The 19,769-nt window shown below is 39.2% G+C and overlaps 1 protein-coding gene across 2 annotated transcripts; it reads right to left on the bottom strand.

Moving 5' to 3' along the window:
- Positions 1–4,863: 4,863 nt before the first annotated feature.
- On the bottom strand, positions 4,864–14,497 carry LOC116047926 (zinc-binding protein A33-like). 2 transcript variants are annotated; one of them, XM_031296970.2, is made up of 4 exons: positions 14,344–14,497; positions 10,520–10,636; positions 7,263–7,545; positions 4,864–6,233 (listed from the first exon to the last, which is right to left on the bottom strand). In XM_031296970.2, the coding sequence occupies exons 3-4, from the start codon at positions 7,534–7,536 to the stop codon at positions 5,134–5,136; spliced, it is 1,374 nt and encodes a 457-aa protein (XP_031152830.1). In that variant the 5' UTR covers positions 7,537–7,545; positions 10,520–10,636; positions 14,344–14,497; the 3' UTR covers positions 4,864–5,133. The 2 variants fall into 2 exon arrangements, with proteins under 2 accessions (XP_031152830.1, XP_031152831.1); XM_031296971.2 differs by having other exon boundaries at positions 10,527–10,636.
- Positions 14,498–19,769: the final 5,272 nt, after the last annotated feature.

Raw genomic sequence — 19,769 nt, 5'->3', positions numbered from 1 at the left:
TTTTATTATTGTGTAATGTAAGAAAGACTTTTAACTGTTTTGCCAGTCAAATTAACTTTAATGAGTGTGCATATTGCAACATTACACTGTACACTGTACGAGCAAGCTGTTAAAGAACAAGCCGAAAGAATCACTGCAGACTCTCTACACCCTCTCTTTCCTGAATATAAACTTCTACCTTCAGGGAGAAGGTTCCGCGTGCCGAGATGTAAAACAAACAGACTAAAGTTACCGTTTATCCCAACGTCCATCAAGCTGCTGAACTCCAAAAGTAAAAGTGCAATAAATACACCGGCACTTTTTGCACTTTAATCATTACAGTCACTTTTTCATATGTCGTATTGTCTGTGCTGTCGTGTGTCCTTTTGTGTCCTAGGACGCTTTGTAGATCTCATGTTCATGTTGATTTTATGTTGATTTTAGAATGTTTTTTCTGTTACATGTTTTGTGTGAAGCAACAGATTCTAGCACTATGTCCAAGACAAATTTCCCCTCAGGGACAATAAAGTGTATTCTATACTATTGTACAGAAACAACATTAACTTGGCCCATAATCTTGCGGTGTCCACAGACCACTTTCCCCCATCTTTGATTGCAGTTCAAGCAATATCATCATTCAGACAATTATCAAACTAAACAGATCAAATCATGTCAAACGGAGCTTATTTATAACTGTGATTGCTGTGATACTTTTTGAACTTTTGAGTATTAAACAATGGTACAGCCATTGTATACAGTACAAAGTTGCATATTTCAATGAATCCTCTGGAGGCGCATTCAGTCCCATTCTATATTTTATATATATATATATATATATATATATATATATATATATATATATATTTCTATATTTTATATATATATATATATACTATAAACTTTGACCCCTAATATTTCAATTTCAAGTCATACTTTTGCACACTGATCAACTGTACTGTAGCTCATTTTACATTCAAAATGAATCAATGTACTGCAACTCATTAAAGCCTAATGCAGACTGTTTAAAAGCCTCCAATCAGAACCCATCTGTAATTCAGTTATTAAAGTCAATTTGTCTCCATAAGATAAAACAAATCATCTAAACATCCTTCCAATCACACACATATTGCACATACACATAGCAAATGCTTTAGAAAAAGTTTGTCATCTCAACTAAACCTTCAAAGATATTTTTTTTTAAAGAAATTATCAATTATTTTATACATCTTGAATGTTATGTCAAATTTGAAAGCCTCATTTTAAAACCAAATTCATCAAATCAATGAAACTATCATCAACTCTATTTTTTTATTTCAGTCAGCCTTAGGACTTACTGTAAGACTGTTTTCACTTAAAAAATGCAAAAATATTAACAAAAAGATTCTTTATTAATTTCAATGAATGGCTTTAGTTTCAAAGCCAAACACCAGGCAAAATCTTATGTAAATACATTACATTTAGTACATTTGATAATGTTGGGCTGTTAAAACTAGTTAGCCCACATAAATGAAATATCAGACTTGTAAAATGTGAATTCTGTTAAATAAAAAAAACAAACAGTCAACTTAATACACATTTACATCCACCTAAAGACTAAAAATGATCGACTCAGGGTTGTTTGGTAGTTTCTTTCTCACATCACCAGACAGGATGAGATGAGGATGTGCTGTATCAGGATCCAGAGTCACATCCACTGCAAACTGCTGGACGCTCTTCAGCTTGGGCTTCTTTCTGTTATCTTCTTTGTGAGCACCATCTAAAAGAAGGCCGAGTACACACGGACTTAATAATTACATTTAAAAGTTAGAAAGCAAAGGTTTAACCTCATTATACCTTGTACTGTAGAGTGCAAAACAGATGCATTTATCTTGCACTGCATTTCAGTTGGTTGGCCTGCTTCAAAAATAGGACTGCAGTGCATTTGTTTTTCCAAAGCAATTTCAGGAAAAAGGGGGCACTCTAGTGATGAAAAAAAGTGGTGGCTTTTGAGAGGGTATACCAACGAGGCATGTTTACTTTCACCTCTACACGTGCAAGCTCAAAGAAAAAGGGATAACTCATAAGTCCAAGACAGATTGCAACGCTGTCGGAGTTTATCCCAATTAGAGGCTCACTTCAGCACAGCTGTGTGTTGCAGAGAAGAGGACCTTGATGGTTGCATATGCCAAACCGATGTTTGGAGTACCTATCTGTCTTGGAGGGGTCTTACAGAGATTGTTAGGTGTGGACTTGGCAGTTCCACTAAAATAATGTACAAAAATGTAATCGGTGTATGTCCAGACACTGTGTAATACTGACTACCACGGCAAGCTTAGTTTGGTGCATTGTAAGGCAAAAGTAAAGGCCTTGGCATGCAGACTCCCAGCTTTAGAAATATACTTATGCTATGTGGAATGTAACCTTTCTGGTGATGAAGGACCCAGACCTGGAGGTGTTGTGGAAGGTGATGTGACAGCAACTAGATCTAAGATGGGCTCACCTTTAAGCATAATGCCAGAAACAAATTCCTGGATGGGCTAGGCCATTGGTGTGAAAGGGGTATTAGTCGTCGTTTCATCAGATCAGCGGCAATATACTGTATGTTGGACACTCGGATCAAGCGAGGAGCGGAGACCAATGGTCATGACCATATGATGGTGTTCCATGATAAATGATGAATTAGTCTTTACGTTTTTTGTCAACACATTTCTGTTTACAGAATGTTCATAACTCGTGTCATAATTTATGAGATGAGTGTGACAGTGTTTTCCAGATTTATTTTTTAACCTTCCCCCCAACTTACCTTTTGGTCCCAAGCTGAGGTTTTTTAAACGCAGCACCAGATCATTCCTGCTGATGTTTTCTAAAACCTTCATGGTTATCTCCAGAGCTCCAGGACCCGGATATTTTTTCACCATCAGATCCACCGTCAAAATCACTCTACCGCTTCTTTTCAATCGTTTGTTCTCTCTGCTGGGTTCAAGTAATCTGCTTGAAATTGTAAATGTCAAACTTTATTGCCTGGAAAGATTTTGTCTATTACCCCATATCTGGCAATACAATATTTGTGATTGTGATTGTCAAGAAATTGAAAATGAAACTGTAATGCTGTTATGTGTTGCTATGGTTGCCAACAGGCACAACTCTTATAATACCCTGGTATAACGACACCACATTTTAAATATTTTTCAAGCATGAATTGCACATTTGTGTAGCTTGTGTCCTGCTTATGCACCACCTGTCTATACTTTGTATATCACATTGCACTTTTCTGCTTTTTGTTGCACTTCTGGTTGGACGCAAACTGCATTTCGTTGTCTTTGTACTTGTACTCTGCACAATGACAATACAGTTGAATCTAATCTAATGTTTCAAAGTCCGACCAACAGACAATCCCTTATTTTTTTTTCATCACTCACATTCTTGAACATGCTGTCGGTTGTAAGGGTCTTTTCTTGCTGTACCTTTTTGCAGACTAAATCTTTTCGGCTAGCTATTTTCTAACAGGATATTTTCATTCATAACCTCAGTAATTCTTGGCCAGTGACAATGGCTAAGTCCTCGGGGCGGCTGTGGCCCACTAATCAAAAGGTTGGTGGGTTAATCTAGGGCTGCGGCTATCGATTATCTTAGTCAAGTACTCTACAGATGATTACATTGATTAATTGAGAAATCAGATTAGAAATACTTTTGCTTTATTAAAGAGCAATAGTAAATATACAAAAGAAAAAAATAAGACCGGTCTCTTAAAATGAACAACAAACTCCATTAACTAACCAGCGGGGGTCAGCGGGTTTTGCGTCACTCGGCATCTCAACTAGCAATCATATTGATTCACAATAAATGCTAAGGTTAATGTTACCTTGTATTTGATCCGCTCCGTGGACTGGGAGCATATGCAACGAGTTTGCATCGATAATTTTCAGTAATCAAGTTAGGAATTGTTTTAACCGTAGTTCTTGTGAGTGGTCGCTAAGACTAGAAAAGCGCCATATAAATGCAGTCCATATATTATAATGTAGCTACATCGTCTTGCCCTTGACCACAGCATGACTCCCATATAATTCCCAATAAGAAAACATGCTGAGGCAAATTCTACGTATTAATTTAACACCTGGAAAAGTGTTCATGACTAATTCTTTTACCAACTATTATTCCGCTTGTATACTTGGTGACAATTTCCTTATAGGTAATATGGCAGCTAGTTACCGGTAGTTAGTATTGATGGAAGGAAAGCCAGTGATATGGTGTCTTGACTTAATGCTAAAAACCAACATTTGTTCATGTCACAATTACCACTTTACTTTTCTGGATCAACAGAAATACATTTCCAGGATAATTGCATGACATCCTTCCGCTCACTGTGTGTTGCCGTTCTCAAACTCTGTTCGCTTCGTGGAAACAACCAGATCATTTGGATTGTGCAATAAGGCATGCCTGCTTGGTTCTTTTGAAGAATGATTTTAAAGAGATACAAAGAATATGTTTACGGCATGTACTCTCTAACTGGGACGTTTTGGGACCGATTGGTGAGAATTTGCTATGGACAAAATACACACGGCGATACACTGGTAGGAGCAAATTACGTTTAATTTACGTTTTCTTTTGCTTCAAAACTATTATAACATTTTGTTCCATTTTCTTTTGCTCAAATGTTCCACAAAAACAAGTTCCTTCCCGAGACTATTTTGCAGAGCCGCTGCTTCTGCGTCCAGAGCTAAGCGTCGCCCAAGACGATTGTGATTGGTTTAAAGAAGTGCAAACAACCCAGAGCGTTTTTTCTCTTATCCCAGAATGTATCTGTGGTGTAGCCTGACCTTACTCTGCAGCGCTGTGGAGATAGAGCTGGCGATGTGAGACTATTTGATAATCAACACTAGCTTACCTGGAAAGACAAAGACAAGGAAGGGCTTCCACAGTTACTTTATTGTACCGTGTTCATCATATGTACATACCAACTCTTTCCTCAGGAGACATAGCTCTGCAGCAGGGAGAAGTGTCACCATCTAGTGGCACAAATGGGTACTACAACCAAACAATACATTTCTGGACTGTTTCAAAGCATTTCCTTCATCTCCTACATTGTTGTAACATCACTAATATCACAATTGATGATGAGTTTAAATTATGTTTCATAAATTACAGAACCATTTTCAAGTGGATCATTGATCAAATCTAATCATCGTAATTGATAGGAGAAATGATCAGAGGGGTGGAGTTTTTACCATCGTAATGACGACTGGGACTGAAGAATGGGTAGAGTTTCTCAGTGAAGGAACAGTCCGTAAAGCTGTGGATAAGGTCTGCAGAATCTACGTCATAAAAGGAGACTAAACCCTTCTCATAATCCACAAACACGCCCACCTTCTTCGGGGGACTTTTTACACTGAGACAGGCAGCAAAAGCTTTGTACTTCTCACCTTCCCTTAAACATATAGTCCAGTAGCCATTCTCGGGGCTTGCTGAGATAGACCCCTTCCTGCCGATTGACTCTCTAACAACACCTAAATCCCAGGAAGTCTTCCCTTTAACCCAAACCTCGTAATAAAATCTTCCTGAGGAGAAATGATGCTTTCCCAAGACATTTAAAGCAGGATTAAACCTTTCTGGGTTGTCGGGGAGGATTTGTTCTACATCACCACAGTAAACTTCTTTGCCGTCGTTAGACAAAATGAGGTATGGATTTGCTGTATCAGGATCTAGAGTCACATCCTTTGCAAACTGCTGGACCCTGTTCAGCTTGGCCTTAGTAAACAATTTCTCCTTCTCTTGCGTAAATATTTCAACCAGCTGATTCACAGTGGTCCCCACAGATCCCCCATATGATGGTGGAGGGACGCTGATTTCTGCCCAGTTCTTGGTGGGTGGAATAGCATTTGTAAAAGAGAAGCTTTGCAGGAAGTCAGGGTGGTCTTCGGTGCGTGAGAGCTGCTCCACCTCAGCGAATCTCTTTTTCAACTTAGAGATTTCCTGCTCCAGCTCTTGAATGAATGCTTCGGCCTGCTTCCGTGTCGTTTCCCGCTTTTCTTCAATTGCCTCGATGAGATTAGCCAGACTTCTCTCGACTGACTGCTGCAAAACAGCAAATGCCTGCACACTGTCTGCGATATGTCTGTCTGCAGATTTACTGCTCAACTTTGCTGAGCGATTGATTTCCCAGATCTTCACCTGTCTCTCCTGGATCATCAGCATAATTTCAGCCTTTGTCTCCCCCAGCTTTGCCTTCTTTCTTCCATAATCAGTATTTACAGAAACAGAGTTATGGCTTTTGAGGTCTAAAACAAAGCAGAACACAAAAACATATGGTCAGTCTTACAGGACAGATCTCTGTTTGGTTTACTGGGTCAACTGTTTACTTTTATAAATTGCTATTTTAATCAGTGGTGTCCCAATAACGTTTCTTGGCCCTGATCTCGATTCAAGCCCTAATAACAGCTGTGGACTACTAAATTTGGCCCATTTTATTTTTCATTAGCTACTTATGAAATACTGAATGCTCTGGTTCTAAAAGTTCATAAGCTTCAATTATTGATGTTATACGAATGAAAGCTTAACTGGGAGAATGTGACAATCGAAATTGATGTGACACAATCCACTAGAGAGTAGACGTGTCACTCTGTTGGAGTTGTGGGGACTACAAAAACACTCCCACCACTCTGGACTATACAGTGGTATTACAGAGTGGAGCTTCTTCCATCAAAATGAGCAAACATCAATCAGGATTGTGTTTTAACCCTTGTATTGTCTTCCCATCGACCAAAATTGACCTGGTTTGGTTTGCCTGTTTATAAAGCATAAAGTAGCTTGTAAAGTCTCCCCCAGGTCTGTCTTACATCTTCTTATCCAACTTCATTTTACACTTCTTTGGAATTTATGTTCACTGCACCTCATTTACTTGAAATTATGCCTACTTTTTTATTTTTTATTTTGACTAATAGTTAAGATCAAAGGAACATATGTTTATGTATTATCACAGATTTTGACCCAGGTAGACTATGAAAGTAGTGATCATCAATTTTTATTTTAGTGTTGCATGTTATTTTTGGGGAAATTTGGTTGAAAGAGACCCATATTTCTGATATAAAAACTTCGAAAAAGGGGTTAAATTTGACCCGAGGACAACATGAGGGTTAATCAACTTTATTTTATCCGATAAGATCCATTAAAAAATGCTGATGTTTAGGATGGGCTCGGGACATCATTTTAATTAAAACTTGACATAATCTATAATATAATCATTTATGAGATGCATGTGAAACCTTTGTTTTTCAGATAATTCATATTTTTACCTTCCATCAACTTACCTTTCGGTCTTGAGCTGGTTTGTAACAAACACTGCACCAGATCATTCCTGCTTATCTCCTTTAAAATCTTCATGGTTATCTCCAGAGCTCCGGGACCCTGATATTTTTGAACCATCAGATCCACCGTGTCCTGCCTGTCTGCCCTCTCCAGCCGGGCCGCTGGGATAGCTGAGAATCCTTTAGGTATGTCGTCCTGCTTCAGGAACCACTTGAACTGCTTGAACTGATCATCTGTCAGGTCCTCCAGCGTGTTCCAAAGATCAAGTGTTGTCATTGTGGTTCTCTGGTAAAACAAAGAATACTCATAATTGTAGTTTTTTGTAATTGGATGATCAAAAGCCCCTCTTTGACCAAATATTTCATGGATTGGCTTAAAATTAGTCACGTAAAAACTACTAACTAAGTTGCATTGAGTCACAGACTAAGGTGCATAAAACTCTGTTAATTCCAATAAGGGACAGTTGACTTTTGGTTTTCACACAGGGAACAAACCCCGGTCTCCTAAGGGGAAAGTCCTGTGTTTATTTGACCCATCCACCAACACAACATGTGTCCTTACACAGAATTTGGCGCTCTTACTCCGGATTTCCACTGGATGTGGAACGTCTGTGGACCGGCTCCGCTGCAGAACGGCTGCATGCTCCGCCGTCCGTCAATACCCACCAGGTCCGGATTTGTTGCGGCACGGCTGCGGCCATGACTGACAGCTGTAGTCACGAGGACCCTGACAGCTGTAGTCACAAAACCAACAACAGTTTGTTTCCATCCAGAGGAGTAGAGGGGAAACTACTCTGAGCTGTGTTTTCAAGGTGTAGTGCAGGGAAATATGATCCGCCGTGAGCACGCTGGATTTTACTTAGAAAATTAACCAGATTTTTATTTTGTTTCTGTGTTCGACTTCCTGTCCCGCACTATCTGCCGCATGCTAAATTGCTGCTGAGCTCTCCGGTGTCCAGCAAAAATAGAAGCTCTGCGTATCTGCTCCGGAGGGCTGGGACCGCCGGAGCTGGGACGGAGTCGGGACGCAGACGTTCTGCAGTCAGTGGAAATACACACATTGACTTTAATGGAAACCTAATGACTCCGTCGACGTTCCGGAGCCGTTACGCATCCAGTGGAAATTGCCGGTTATACTTTGTCACCTTGCTATAATTACTCACGATAATTACTACAGCAACGGGAGTTAGCCGCCTAACAAGAAACTATGGGTCGTTATGAGCTGCTTGTACAATCGACCTATACGGTCGTTTTCTTGGGCGATGGCGGTCTGGAACTAAACTAGGAACCATTCCTGTTCTGAAGAACTGTGACCATTAGGCAAATAAGGGATAAAAAGATGACTGGGTTGTTTGAGGTGCATAGAAACAATAACAAAGAGTCATTGTGTGTTCTTTGTATTTACCGTGGCACACCTTGGATGTTTCAATGGATTCAATGAATAGTTAATGAAAACCTGTCTCTAAAGAAGCGTCAAACTGCTATTGTATGTTTTTTTATTTTGTACGGTTAATGTTGAAGCCTGTTTCTCTTGTTCACTCGCTAGCTTTTTCAATCGCCCTTGTTTCTCGCTTGTTGTCCGCTCATTTATTCCGGTTCTTCTGATCATTTGTCATCACTTGTATGCAAGGGCATAACTTTGGGTTCAACATTGGAGGGGTTGAGATCTCCACATTTGCCTGTATGTATATCGCATGTAAAAAAACATATCTGTCAGAGACATTACAGCAGTGGTTCTCAAACTTTTTTCAATAATGTACCCCTTTTGAATTGTTTCTTTAAGCCAAGTACCCCCTGACCAGCGCTAATCATTTTTTGTAGAAAGAAAAAAAGTCTATATAAAGAGGAACAGTACAGATGGTAGAAAGAAGGAAGGAAGGCAAGAATATGTCGAAAATAGTATCAAAAACTTGACATAACTTAGAAAAAATGCAATAAACTTGTAAAAAGTAGAAGGACAGTAGAAGGAAGGAAGGCAAGAATACGCCCAAAGGCGACACAAATGTCACATTTTTGGTTGAAAAAAAAAAAGTCTACATAAAGAGGAACAATGTTCTGGACAACAGCCTTGTAACTATTAAACATTTTGTTAAATATCTCACGTACCCCCTGTAGTCCTCCAAAGTACCCCTAGGGGTACATTTACCCCCATTTGAGAAACACTGGATTACAGAATGTAAAAAAGGAAAAGGCTTTTTGAAGAAAATGTATGTCCACATAATTCAACTAGTTGTCTTTACAAAACTGATTAGTGCATTGAGATCATCATTGGATTAGACATTTGAGTGGAAGAAGTTTACGGCACACTTCCAAATCATTAAATTATCGCTAAATCTATGTGTGGGAGAAACTTATCATGCAGCCCTGACATTAGTTTGACAAATAAAACCCAGACATACTACACAGCCTCATGTCTGAGAGCCATAAATCACTGTAGTTAAATGACAAAATATGTCTTCAGAGTAGGGATGGGCGTATCGATCCTGTGGTATTGATGTACTCACGCTATAGATCGATATACTCACGCTACTCATTTGGCATTGATTTCCTTAAAAAAAATATCGATATAAACTAAAAAATAATAATTGGGGGTGTATGCATCACTTTCAGCTGTTTTAGATTACTTACTTAAATTACTATGTGCCGGGACACCCCTGTACCTGGCGGCGTATTGAGCTGGCCCATGTCACGTGACAGGAGACGAGCGAATGAGCGTCAACGTGCGACACAGCCGACAGCGACACAGCAAAGGGCCTGAAAATGTGTATGTTTTTGTTCATATTTAATTTATTTCATTCATATTTATGTTATTTTAATTTTAATTTCATTATGTATTGACCATAATACATTTTGTATAAATGGTCTGTATTTGTCTTGTGATTTGTCTTAAATGTAATAATATTTTTACTGACAAAAATTGCCAATAAGAAATTAACGGTATCGGTATCGATGAAAATGCAAGAAAAAGTATCGGTATCGTATCGAATCCTAAAAGTGTGGTATCGCCCATCCCTACTTCAGAGGGATACCAACTGCCTTTTGTAATTTTGATTCCCCAGTGCTCATGCAGTTTTGTTCCCAGACTGAATAAAAAGGACTTTGATACATTACAAAGCATAAAATCCCTCTGGCCAGTTCTGACATGCTGGATCTCACCAGTGAAAATAGTTTTCTAACGAATATTCCTAATTCATACACCAGTGTGTTTTACACTGCTATGCTATGATTCATTAACACGTTTTTCCTGAAAATAATCGTACCTGTTACCTCGTCCAAATGAGATTACAGCGACTTTCTTTCTTCTGACAGACAGACAGACGTTGCTGCGTCTCCGCCTTTCTTATCTGACTGCAGTCCAATCCTCAAACCCTCCCAACCTGAAAAGAAAAACGTTGACATGACATCAGACCTACTGACGTATGAGCTGTGCTTCAATGCTACAAACTAATAGACATTACATAATAATGAGTGAGGATAGAGGGTTTTCATAGGCATCAGAAAAACATTTTCCCAGTGAAAATGTCACCATTCACGTCACTTCATGTTGGGAATCAGAGGTGGGAAACTGGGGCTAGATTTTGCTAACAGAGTTTCCCAGTTGGTGACGCGTTATTGACAACTGACGTACAGAAACATGGCCGACGATCATTCAAATGTGTTGAAGGGTGAGAAACGTTTCCTAAATATAGAAAATTCACGCATGCATGTAATATATTTTGCCAACGTCCACTATGTGCTATCGATTTAGGTTGTAATCGTCCATTGGTTTCAACAGAGTAACTTAAACTAGAAAATTCCGCAAGAAATTTTGACAGTGTGCCTACTACTTGGTGCACATCCGAATAACACTAGCTAAGTATTAATAGCAGTAGCTGTATTGACGTACATAGGTCACACTGTCACTGAGAGAGAGAGAATACAATTGTTTAACAATAGCAATAGGGAATGGATGGATGGGCTTACAAGACACCACAAATGCATACAGGTCAAGACCAGAGTACAGCGTAGTACCACTTACAGAAAGGTTAAAGTACTGATTATTTACATGGAGTCTGGTGGATTTAGGATGCTTAAAGTACTGATTATTTACATGGAGTCTGGTGGATTTAGGATGCTTAAAGTACTGATTATTTACATGGAGTCTGGTGGATTTAGGATGCTTAAAGTACTGATTATTTAGATGGAGTCAAAGTCACTAAGTCAAGTAGGCACTCGCATAAGAAAACAGCAGCAAATCTTGTGTTATTGTGGCCTCCATGTTTTCACACACCTGATGCTATAGGCTACGGCCAACAGTTGGTGGCAGAACACGCATAGACAGTGAAGCACATGAACGCTGGCCGTTGGAAAAACAACGTAATCACGGGGGGCGGTCCCTGATATTCCCAGGTGGCTTGAACAGACCATAATAGACATTACATAATAGTGAGTGAGGATAGAGGGTTATAGACCTTTTTCACGGCAGACATGTTGACATGTCATAGTAGAAAAAGTACAGGTGTGTTCAAAACCATTAATGATGGCTGCATTCCACTTACTAGAGGTCCTGGTATTGTTCATGCTGACTCGCTGAAATAGTTTACTGGGACACTTGATGGAACTGAACGTTCGTTAATTTTATCAATTTCAGCTGTGCTTTTCCTACTATGTCTTAAGTCAACATGCCTGCTGTGAAAAAGGTCCATTGTAGTCAACTTAAACGCAAATCATTGTTAGTAAACTGAATAAAAACTACTTCCTTTAAGAAAAAATGAAAGTGAAAGGATACTGCCTGGTTATTAAAAGCATCAACTGTAATGGGAATTTTATTTTAACATTATAGTTTGATATCTTACAAGATTCTCTTATATACTTTACAGGAGTTTCCTAATCTTTAATTTTGTTATAGACTTAGAGACTCCAAGAGAAGAAGCAACTGGCATCATAAACTCTGGCCTAGTTGAGAATATCCTTCTCTTTTTGGAACTCAGCGTTCCTACTGTTTACCTTTAGCAGATAAGGAGGAAAAGGGCCATAACATTTTGAACTGTGTCTCCTTCTGTCTCTTGCTTTAACAGGTGTTTAGGCTAAGTAGGGAGCAGGAACAGAGGGGAAAGGTTGTAAAGTCACTGTGACTGTTTGTGGTGTTTTTTCATCTGCGTAGCTGCTAAACTTATCCTGGAGGGGGGTGGTTTAAGTGAGTTCTTACTATATAGATGTATGTTTTGTCTAGATGGTCAGAAGACCCTTTCAGATGTGCCATGAGTACTTGTGAAACTGTTTTCTCTGCATTTGCAAATGTAAATAAATACTCAAAGACCAAACTTTGGTTTAATCCTCAAATCGTCCTTATTTGTTTCATCTGGTGTTTTTGATACGCACTCCTGCTGCTAACAAGAAAAACTTCCACTACACAACTGATTTTGATGAAATTGAATGGACTTGACACTGCAGTTGCTTCACATCTGACGCTGATTTAGCACGAAGATTAAACATTATGGTTTAATGTTCTACAACCATGAATTACTTGCCGTGGGTTGAGAGATACTTTGTGGTAAGACTAGGTGGGAGACTGGGCCAGGCTGTAGTTTAAATACTAATAACTGTCAGATATTTTGTGTTAGATACACTAGGTGTATGAGATTTTAAAGTTGAACTGATCAGTGAGGTTTTTATGTTTATTTGTGTAGTTTCTTGAACAGCACTTACAGGGCCTTTTTTACTCAGTAGTTTGTGTACCTCATTTTGTTCATTCTTCTTAAACTCTTTTTTCCTCACAAGCTAGGTCCTAACTATGTATATGTAGCTACAGACTTTACAGACATTATCCCTAACCTGGCCCTAAAATAAAAAATAATAATAATAAAAATGACTTTAAAATTAAATATACAAAAACTATATCCTTTCTGAAAGTATCTGTCAACAAACTCAAATCAAAAGCGGATTTGTGCCCTTATCAAATCACAAAAGACTGCGATTTAATCAAGTATAATAAGTATAAATAAGTTGTTTAAGTCCAACTTTTAAAAAGTATAGCTCTCTCCCGCCACTGTTAAGAAGTAACTTAGTAACTTTTTACTTTTAATTTTAAATGACCTACTTTTTACTTTTTCTTGAGTAGATTTTTACACCGTTAATTTGACTTGTAATTAAGTGAAAGTCTATCAAAGTAATAGTACTTTTACTTAAGTAGAATATTTTTGTACTCTTTCCACCTCTGTTTATATCTATGCTCTCTCTCTCTCTCTCCTTGGTGGCTTTTTTTTATTTATTTTATTTTTATTATTATTATTATTATTATATTATTAGTATTTAGAATTTAATTTACAAATATTCAGTCATCACAGTCCGTAAACATAAAACTCTACATAAATAAGTGCAGATAATATAATATTAAAATAAGTATGAAAGTAACAGTTTAAACAGAAATAAATAAAAAGATACATAAGTAATCTCCTTTGAGGCTTCTCTCAACTGGATCAGTGACAGGACGTCATCACTCGCGAAGTCATGGCAACCAACTTAACAGTAGAGCAGTTTCCCCTCAAATGGGATGGCTTTTTGCCATTTACCATGAAAACCCACGGATGTAGTAGTGAAAACTGCGCTCCCGCGGGTCCCATGGACTATGACAGCTACAGTGTATTGGAAAACGGCGTTAAGGACACAGAATTTGAAGAATATTAAGCTAACGTTAGCGAACTACGTGGCCGCTCTGCCTTTTGACTTCACTTCCCGCTGCAGGAAACGTGTTCACGCGACTATTAATATACAGTCTGTGGTGTTCACAAACGTTTTCCAACAACGTTAGTGGACGATACATACCGCTCAGAACAAAGCAAACTGTTACTAAAAAAATAAAGAACTACACGCTGAATCCACATAACGTTAGGTAATGTTACTGTCGACAACTTTTTTCCCAGCTGTTTCAGCATCTCAACCTTTCTTTCACTGTCTATATGATCTCAACACACTAAGTAAAATAGTGCAAACAGGACTTCCGGTCGGATCAGAGCAGTTTGACAATCGCCAGCTGGACAAAAACCGAGTTGAATTTAGTTTAAAGTTGAGAATGAATTAGCTGGACTAGAGTCTGGAGGCTTACCAGAGTCAACTGTGATGTTGTGTAGAAAGGCCGAGCATCGTCCTCCTGTATCCGCGGGTCTTGTCTCTGCAGCAGTGGAGCTCTCTGTTATAGAAGGAACATTATAAGTCAAAGAGACTACGGGAGGGGTTGTGGATTGGGTTTGCTGATTGTGTTGTAGTTCCAAATAGCTGCCACTAGATGGCGACAAATAGTCATATTTTAATCATTATCAGAAGAATCAGAATCCGTTTTATTAAGGAAAGGGTTAACGCTCTATACCAGAGATCTTCAACAGGGGGTCCGGGACCCCTAGGGGGTCCTCAGAGTCACTGCAGGGGGACCTCCAAATTATTGTTAAAAGTCTTTCAGTCCTTCCAGAAAAATGAATTTTTTTTGTGATTGTTGCGGGCAAAAATCCTTGATTATGCGGCACGTTTTCTAAAAAATGTGATGGAATATGCGGGATATTTATGCAATTTTATGCGATGAAACTGCGGTTTCATCGTGGCTTCATCGCGGGGTTTGCAGCTTTTCGATGATGTTCACGTCGCATAATTACGTCACTTCATAACGTTCCCATGGCAACAGGGGAAAACGGCTGCTCTTGTGTGAAGTAAACGCTACATTTTTCAACTTTCTGCTAAGATATATGTGACTCTTTTGCAACGAAAATGCGGCAATTATGAAATCATTTAAGCCCCGCATATTTTGCACTGAAATCAGCAATTTATGCGGCGAAAGTGCGGCGTATTTGAAAAAATGCGGCCCCGCATAAATACGCAGACTTTGGCTGATTATGCGTTGAATTATGCGATCGCATAATCACGTTTTTCTGGAAGGACTGATTGTTATGCTTCTGACAGCTCCTTTTCAAACTTATCCTTTTTTGTTCTTTGGTGAAAAAATAATACATTTTATTTATAACGCACTTTATGTTTAAATCTCACAGTGCTAAACGGTAAAAGCATCAATATAAAATCATATAAACAGGAGACTAAAAGCAGCAACCAGCGAGGTTAATTAAAAGTCATAGGTCTTGCTAAAAATAAATGTTTTAAGTCCTTTATTTAAAAAACTCTCAGTAGTCTGAGGTGCCCTCAGATGATCAGGACTCTGATTGGTTTGTCTACGTTTGTGTTTTTACAATATACTGTTGATTGAGATAAATCAAAAAATCAATTCAAATATTTCACCAACTGTACCTTTCAATGACCATGCCTGTCGCTGCTGTTGTGTTACTACTTAAGCTTTACTAGATGTAATGTTTTTATGTCCATCCATCTTCGTCCGCTTATCCGGTGTCGGGTCGCTGGGGTAGCAGCTCCAGCAGGGGACCCCAAACTTCCCTTTCCCGAGCCACATTAACCAGCTCCGACTGGGGGATCCTGAGGCGTTCCCAGGCCAGGTTGGAGATATAATCCCTCCACCTAGTCCTGGGTCTTCCCCGAGGCCTCCTCCCCGCTGGACGTGCCTGGAACACCTCCCTAGGGAGGCGCCCAGGGGGCATCCTTACCAGATGCCCGAACCACCTCAACTGGCTCCTTTCAACGTGAAGGAGCAGCGGCTCTACTCCGAGCTCCTCACGGATGACTGAGCTTCTCACCCTATCTCTAAGGGAGACGCCAGCCACCCTCCTGAGGAAACCCATTTCGGCCGCTTGTACCCTGGATCTCGTTCTTTCGGTCATGACCCAGCCTTCATGACCATAGGTGAGGGTAGGAACCAAAACTGACCGGTAGATTTATGTGAAAAATGAAAAGATAATTGCAACTATTTTCTGTGACGAGAGTTAACCCTCATGTTGTCTTCAGGGCCACTGTGCAACTTTTATTTTTTCTGGGTCTAAATTTAAAACTAAAACCCTTTTTTCAATGTTTTGGTCATCGCTGTTCCCGATGTTTTTGTATTTTTTTTGTAGTTTTTTCCCCCGACATTTTTGTCACTTTTTTCCGATCTGTTTTTTGTTATAATTTTTTTTCCAAATGCTATAAAATTGAATAAAACACCTAAATTCAATCTAAATAGTGAACTGATCATATACTTTACTTGTGAAGAGCATTGTAGGGAACAATCCACGTTACTTTTTGAAAAAAAAGAAAAAACAAATTTCTGATGTAGAAACTTTTGAAAATGGGTCAAATTTGACCTGAGGACAACAGGAGGGTTAAGAGTACATTCACAGTCTGTGATTTGGTTAAAATGATCATAATGTCATGATTAACAATGCATTAGAGTTGAGGGAAACCCAAAATTGTTAAAATGCTAAAAGTCAGTTGTTTACCATTGTTTCCTTTTTATTTGCATCTGACCTTCCAGAGATCTTCTCACTGAGGAACCACCATCCTGTCAGTTTGGGAGATCACATTTTCTCATTGTTTCAGGTATGTTGTCATTATTTTATACTGTGACAGACAAGATGAACTTTACATTAGATGTATATTCACAAACAGGGCTGCACAATTAATTGCAATTTCATCGAAATCGCAATATGGACTAGTGCAATATCCAAATAGCATGGGGGCGCAATATTTGTTTAAGACAAAAATATGTCTCAAACCATTCTTAATTAAGTATTGTGGTGCTGCAGAGACGTCCCAGCCAAGAAATTGTATCCTACAGAATAAAGAAGAAATCTTCTTTTGGTACAGATCCTCGCAAAAATCACCAAAATGATCATTCCCTCTAATATCTTGCATCATATCCCAATCGCAATATCAGTCAAAATAATCGCAATTAGATATTTTCCTCACATTGTGCAGCCCTACTCATAAAAACATATGAAGATGTGCTGCTTTCCTTTTGAATGATTTGAATAATGTGAGTGTATCAGTAATAATGTCGAGGTTTGGACTGTTGGTCGGACAAAACAAACATTGTGTAGGTGTATCTTTGACCTCTGGGTCATTGTGACACATTTAATTCTACTTTAACTACATGTTACTGATTACACTTACAGATTTTTACTTAAAGAACATTTTCAATGCAGGACTTTCACTGTAATGGAGTATTTTCACAGTGTGGTGTTAGTACTTTTATGGCGCTTTTCCATCACATGGTACCTGCTCGACTCGCCTCGACTCTACTCGCCTTTTTTGGTTTTCCATTACGAAAAAAAGTACCTGGTACCTGCTAACAGGTACTTTTTTTAGTACCTCCTCAGTCGGGGTTCCCAGCGAGCTGAGGCGAGCCGAAAAGGTGACGTGAAAGCGACAGAGGGGAGTGTCCTGAACAAACTCGCCATTTTTAAACAGTTTAGCCAGCTGTGTTTTTTGCTGCCTCCAGCTTCTTTAGAAACTAAATGTGTCTTCTGGCGACAACACACCTTCGACGTTCTGTGTGTGTCGCGTTAGGTCACAGGAGTTTACTGCGGCGCCGCTTGTTTACAGTTCTGCGGAGGCTCCGGCAGAGCTTTCGCCGTAGCCTAACTACACACACACATGGCCGGCTCCACGCACACACCAGCGCACAAGTATAAACATCAGGCCACTTTTACACAGGCTACACAGGCTACGGCGAAAGCTCTGCGTGGAGCCTCCACAGAACTGTAAAACAAACTCAAGTGGCCTGATGTTATACTTGTGCGCTGGTGTGTGCATCGATACGGCATAACGACCAGCCACGCTGAGGCGGGACTAAAATCTGCAACGGAAAACGGACGCACAGTGTGTCGAGTCGAGGCGAGTCGAGCAGGTACCATGTAATGGAAAAACGCCATTACTTAAAGGTTAAGTAAGTAAGTAAGTATTTTGCAGCGGCACTGCGGCTTTTCTCCGGTCCTTAGCACCGCCCAAGACGATTGTGATTGGTTTAAAGAAATGCCAATAAACCAGAGCACATTTTCCTCCCATCCAGGAATGCTGTGTGGACTAGCCAGACGCTCCTCTGGTGTGCTTTGGAGGAGGGTCTAAAATGGCTGTGGAGAGGCTTAAAGGGTTGATTATACTAATGAATATAACATAAAAACAAGAACAGTTTGTCAAGATCAACACAAGCACACACATACACAAAATAAAGCAAAATAGCACCTGTTGCAAATTTCTGAGGAAGGAGAGAGGCTTGGGTCCAATGAAGTTTTAACAAAAGATTTAATAAAACAAAATGACATAAATGACATGACCAAAAACAAGTTTAACGCTGCAGCGGACTGAAAAGATGCTCCTCCCTTGTGGAGTCACATTAAAACAGTCCCAAACATTTTCGTTTAGTTTCACAACTATATTCCTTTGGAGTTGTGGGCGGTTCCTTGAATGAAAACTCCCTCTATTGGTCCGTAGTCCCCCAAAAGGAGGACACAGATCAGATACTTTATCATGTGAGAGTCCATTCTATTTGAGAGATAAACATTTCTTTTGTTCTAATCTAGTCTCAAGACAGCATCGTTCGGCTCCAAAAGGCTGGGACAAAAGGTATCTTCCTGTGGGGACAATATGACCTCCTGTATGCTAAATGGCAGACATGATGTAATTATTCTTTAGAAGCTGTGGATGGTGTGAAACAGACAGATACTGATTAGGTCTAATTGGTATTGATACAATCCTTTTCGCCTAGCTGCAGTGTACACTGAATACATCTAAACTAAAAGTACATTGTTATCAAAACATCAACATTGTTTTAACTTTTTTTTTAAACTCAACACAGGTAAGAGGAAAAATGCTTTGATTTTAGGGTGAACTGTCCCTTTAAGCCTCTTCACAGCCATTTGAACAATAAGGTGAAATGTGATGCGTCGTTCAGCTAAAACAATGCTTTAAAGATCAAATGTTTTCACCTGACGAGAGAGCTTTCCAGCGATTAGTCAACTAATCCATTGCTAAAAAAATAATCGCCAGCTATTTGGATAATCAATTAATTGTTAGTCTTTTTAAATGCAGAAATGGAGAAAAATGCAGTTTTCAGCATCTAAAATATATGGATATTTTCTGCTCTTTTCTGTTTTAAATCATATCAACCTGAATATTTCGGGGATTTGACTGACAAAACAAAACATTAAAAGATGTAATCTTGGACTTTGAGAAACAGCGAATGTCTATTTTCTGGCCCTGGACATTTTTTGGCCCAAATGATGAATCAAAAAAATAATCTGCAGATGAATCGCTAATGAAAATAATTATTAGTTGCAGCCCTACTTTGGTAGTAAATAAGGAGCTAGGGAACGATAGAAGGATGCAAAGAAAGAAAGGAGCTTGTAGGGAAAGAATATACCGAGTGTAGGAGCCACATATTGTATGTTGTTTATGGTCTCATTTATATTATTTATTGATTATTATATTGTGCACTCATATTGTAGGTGGTGGGCGTTTTCATCGCAGTTTGAGCGGAAGTGATAACATATTTGTTTGCTTCACCTGTTCACCTGGCTTTTTTGGGTTTTGACAGAGAGGGGGTGAGCCTGGGAGCGAACACTTTATGTTGACCGCCGCACTAACGCACTTATTTCGACTCCC

The sequence above is a fragment of the Sander lucioperca genome, chromosome 20 (assembly GCF_008315115.2).
Source record: "Sander lucioperca isolate FBNREF2018 chromosome 20, SLUC_FBN_1.2, whole genome shotgun sequence".
NCBI classification, from domain to species: domain Eukaryota; kingdom Metazoa; phylum Chordata; class Actinopteri; order Perciformes; family Percidae; genus Sander; species Sander lucioperca.
Note: the sequence above shows the minus strand (reverse complement) of the source record. Positions and strands in the feature narration are given on the sequence as shown.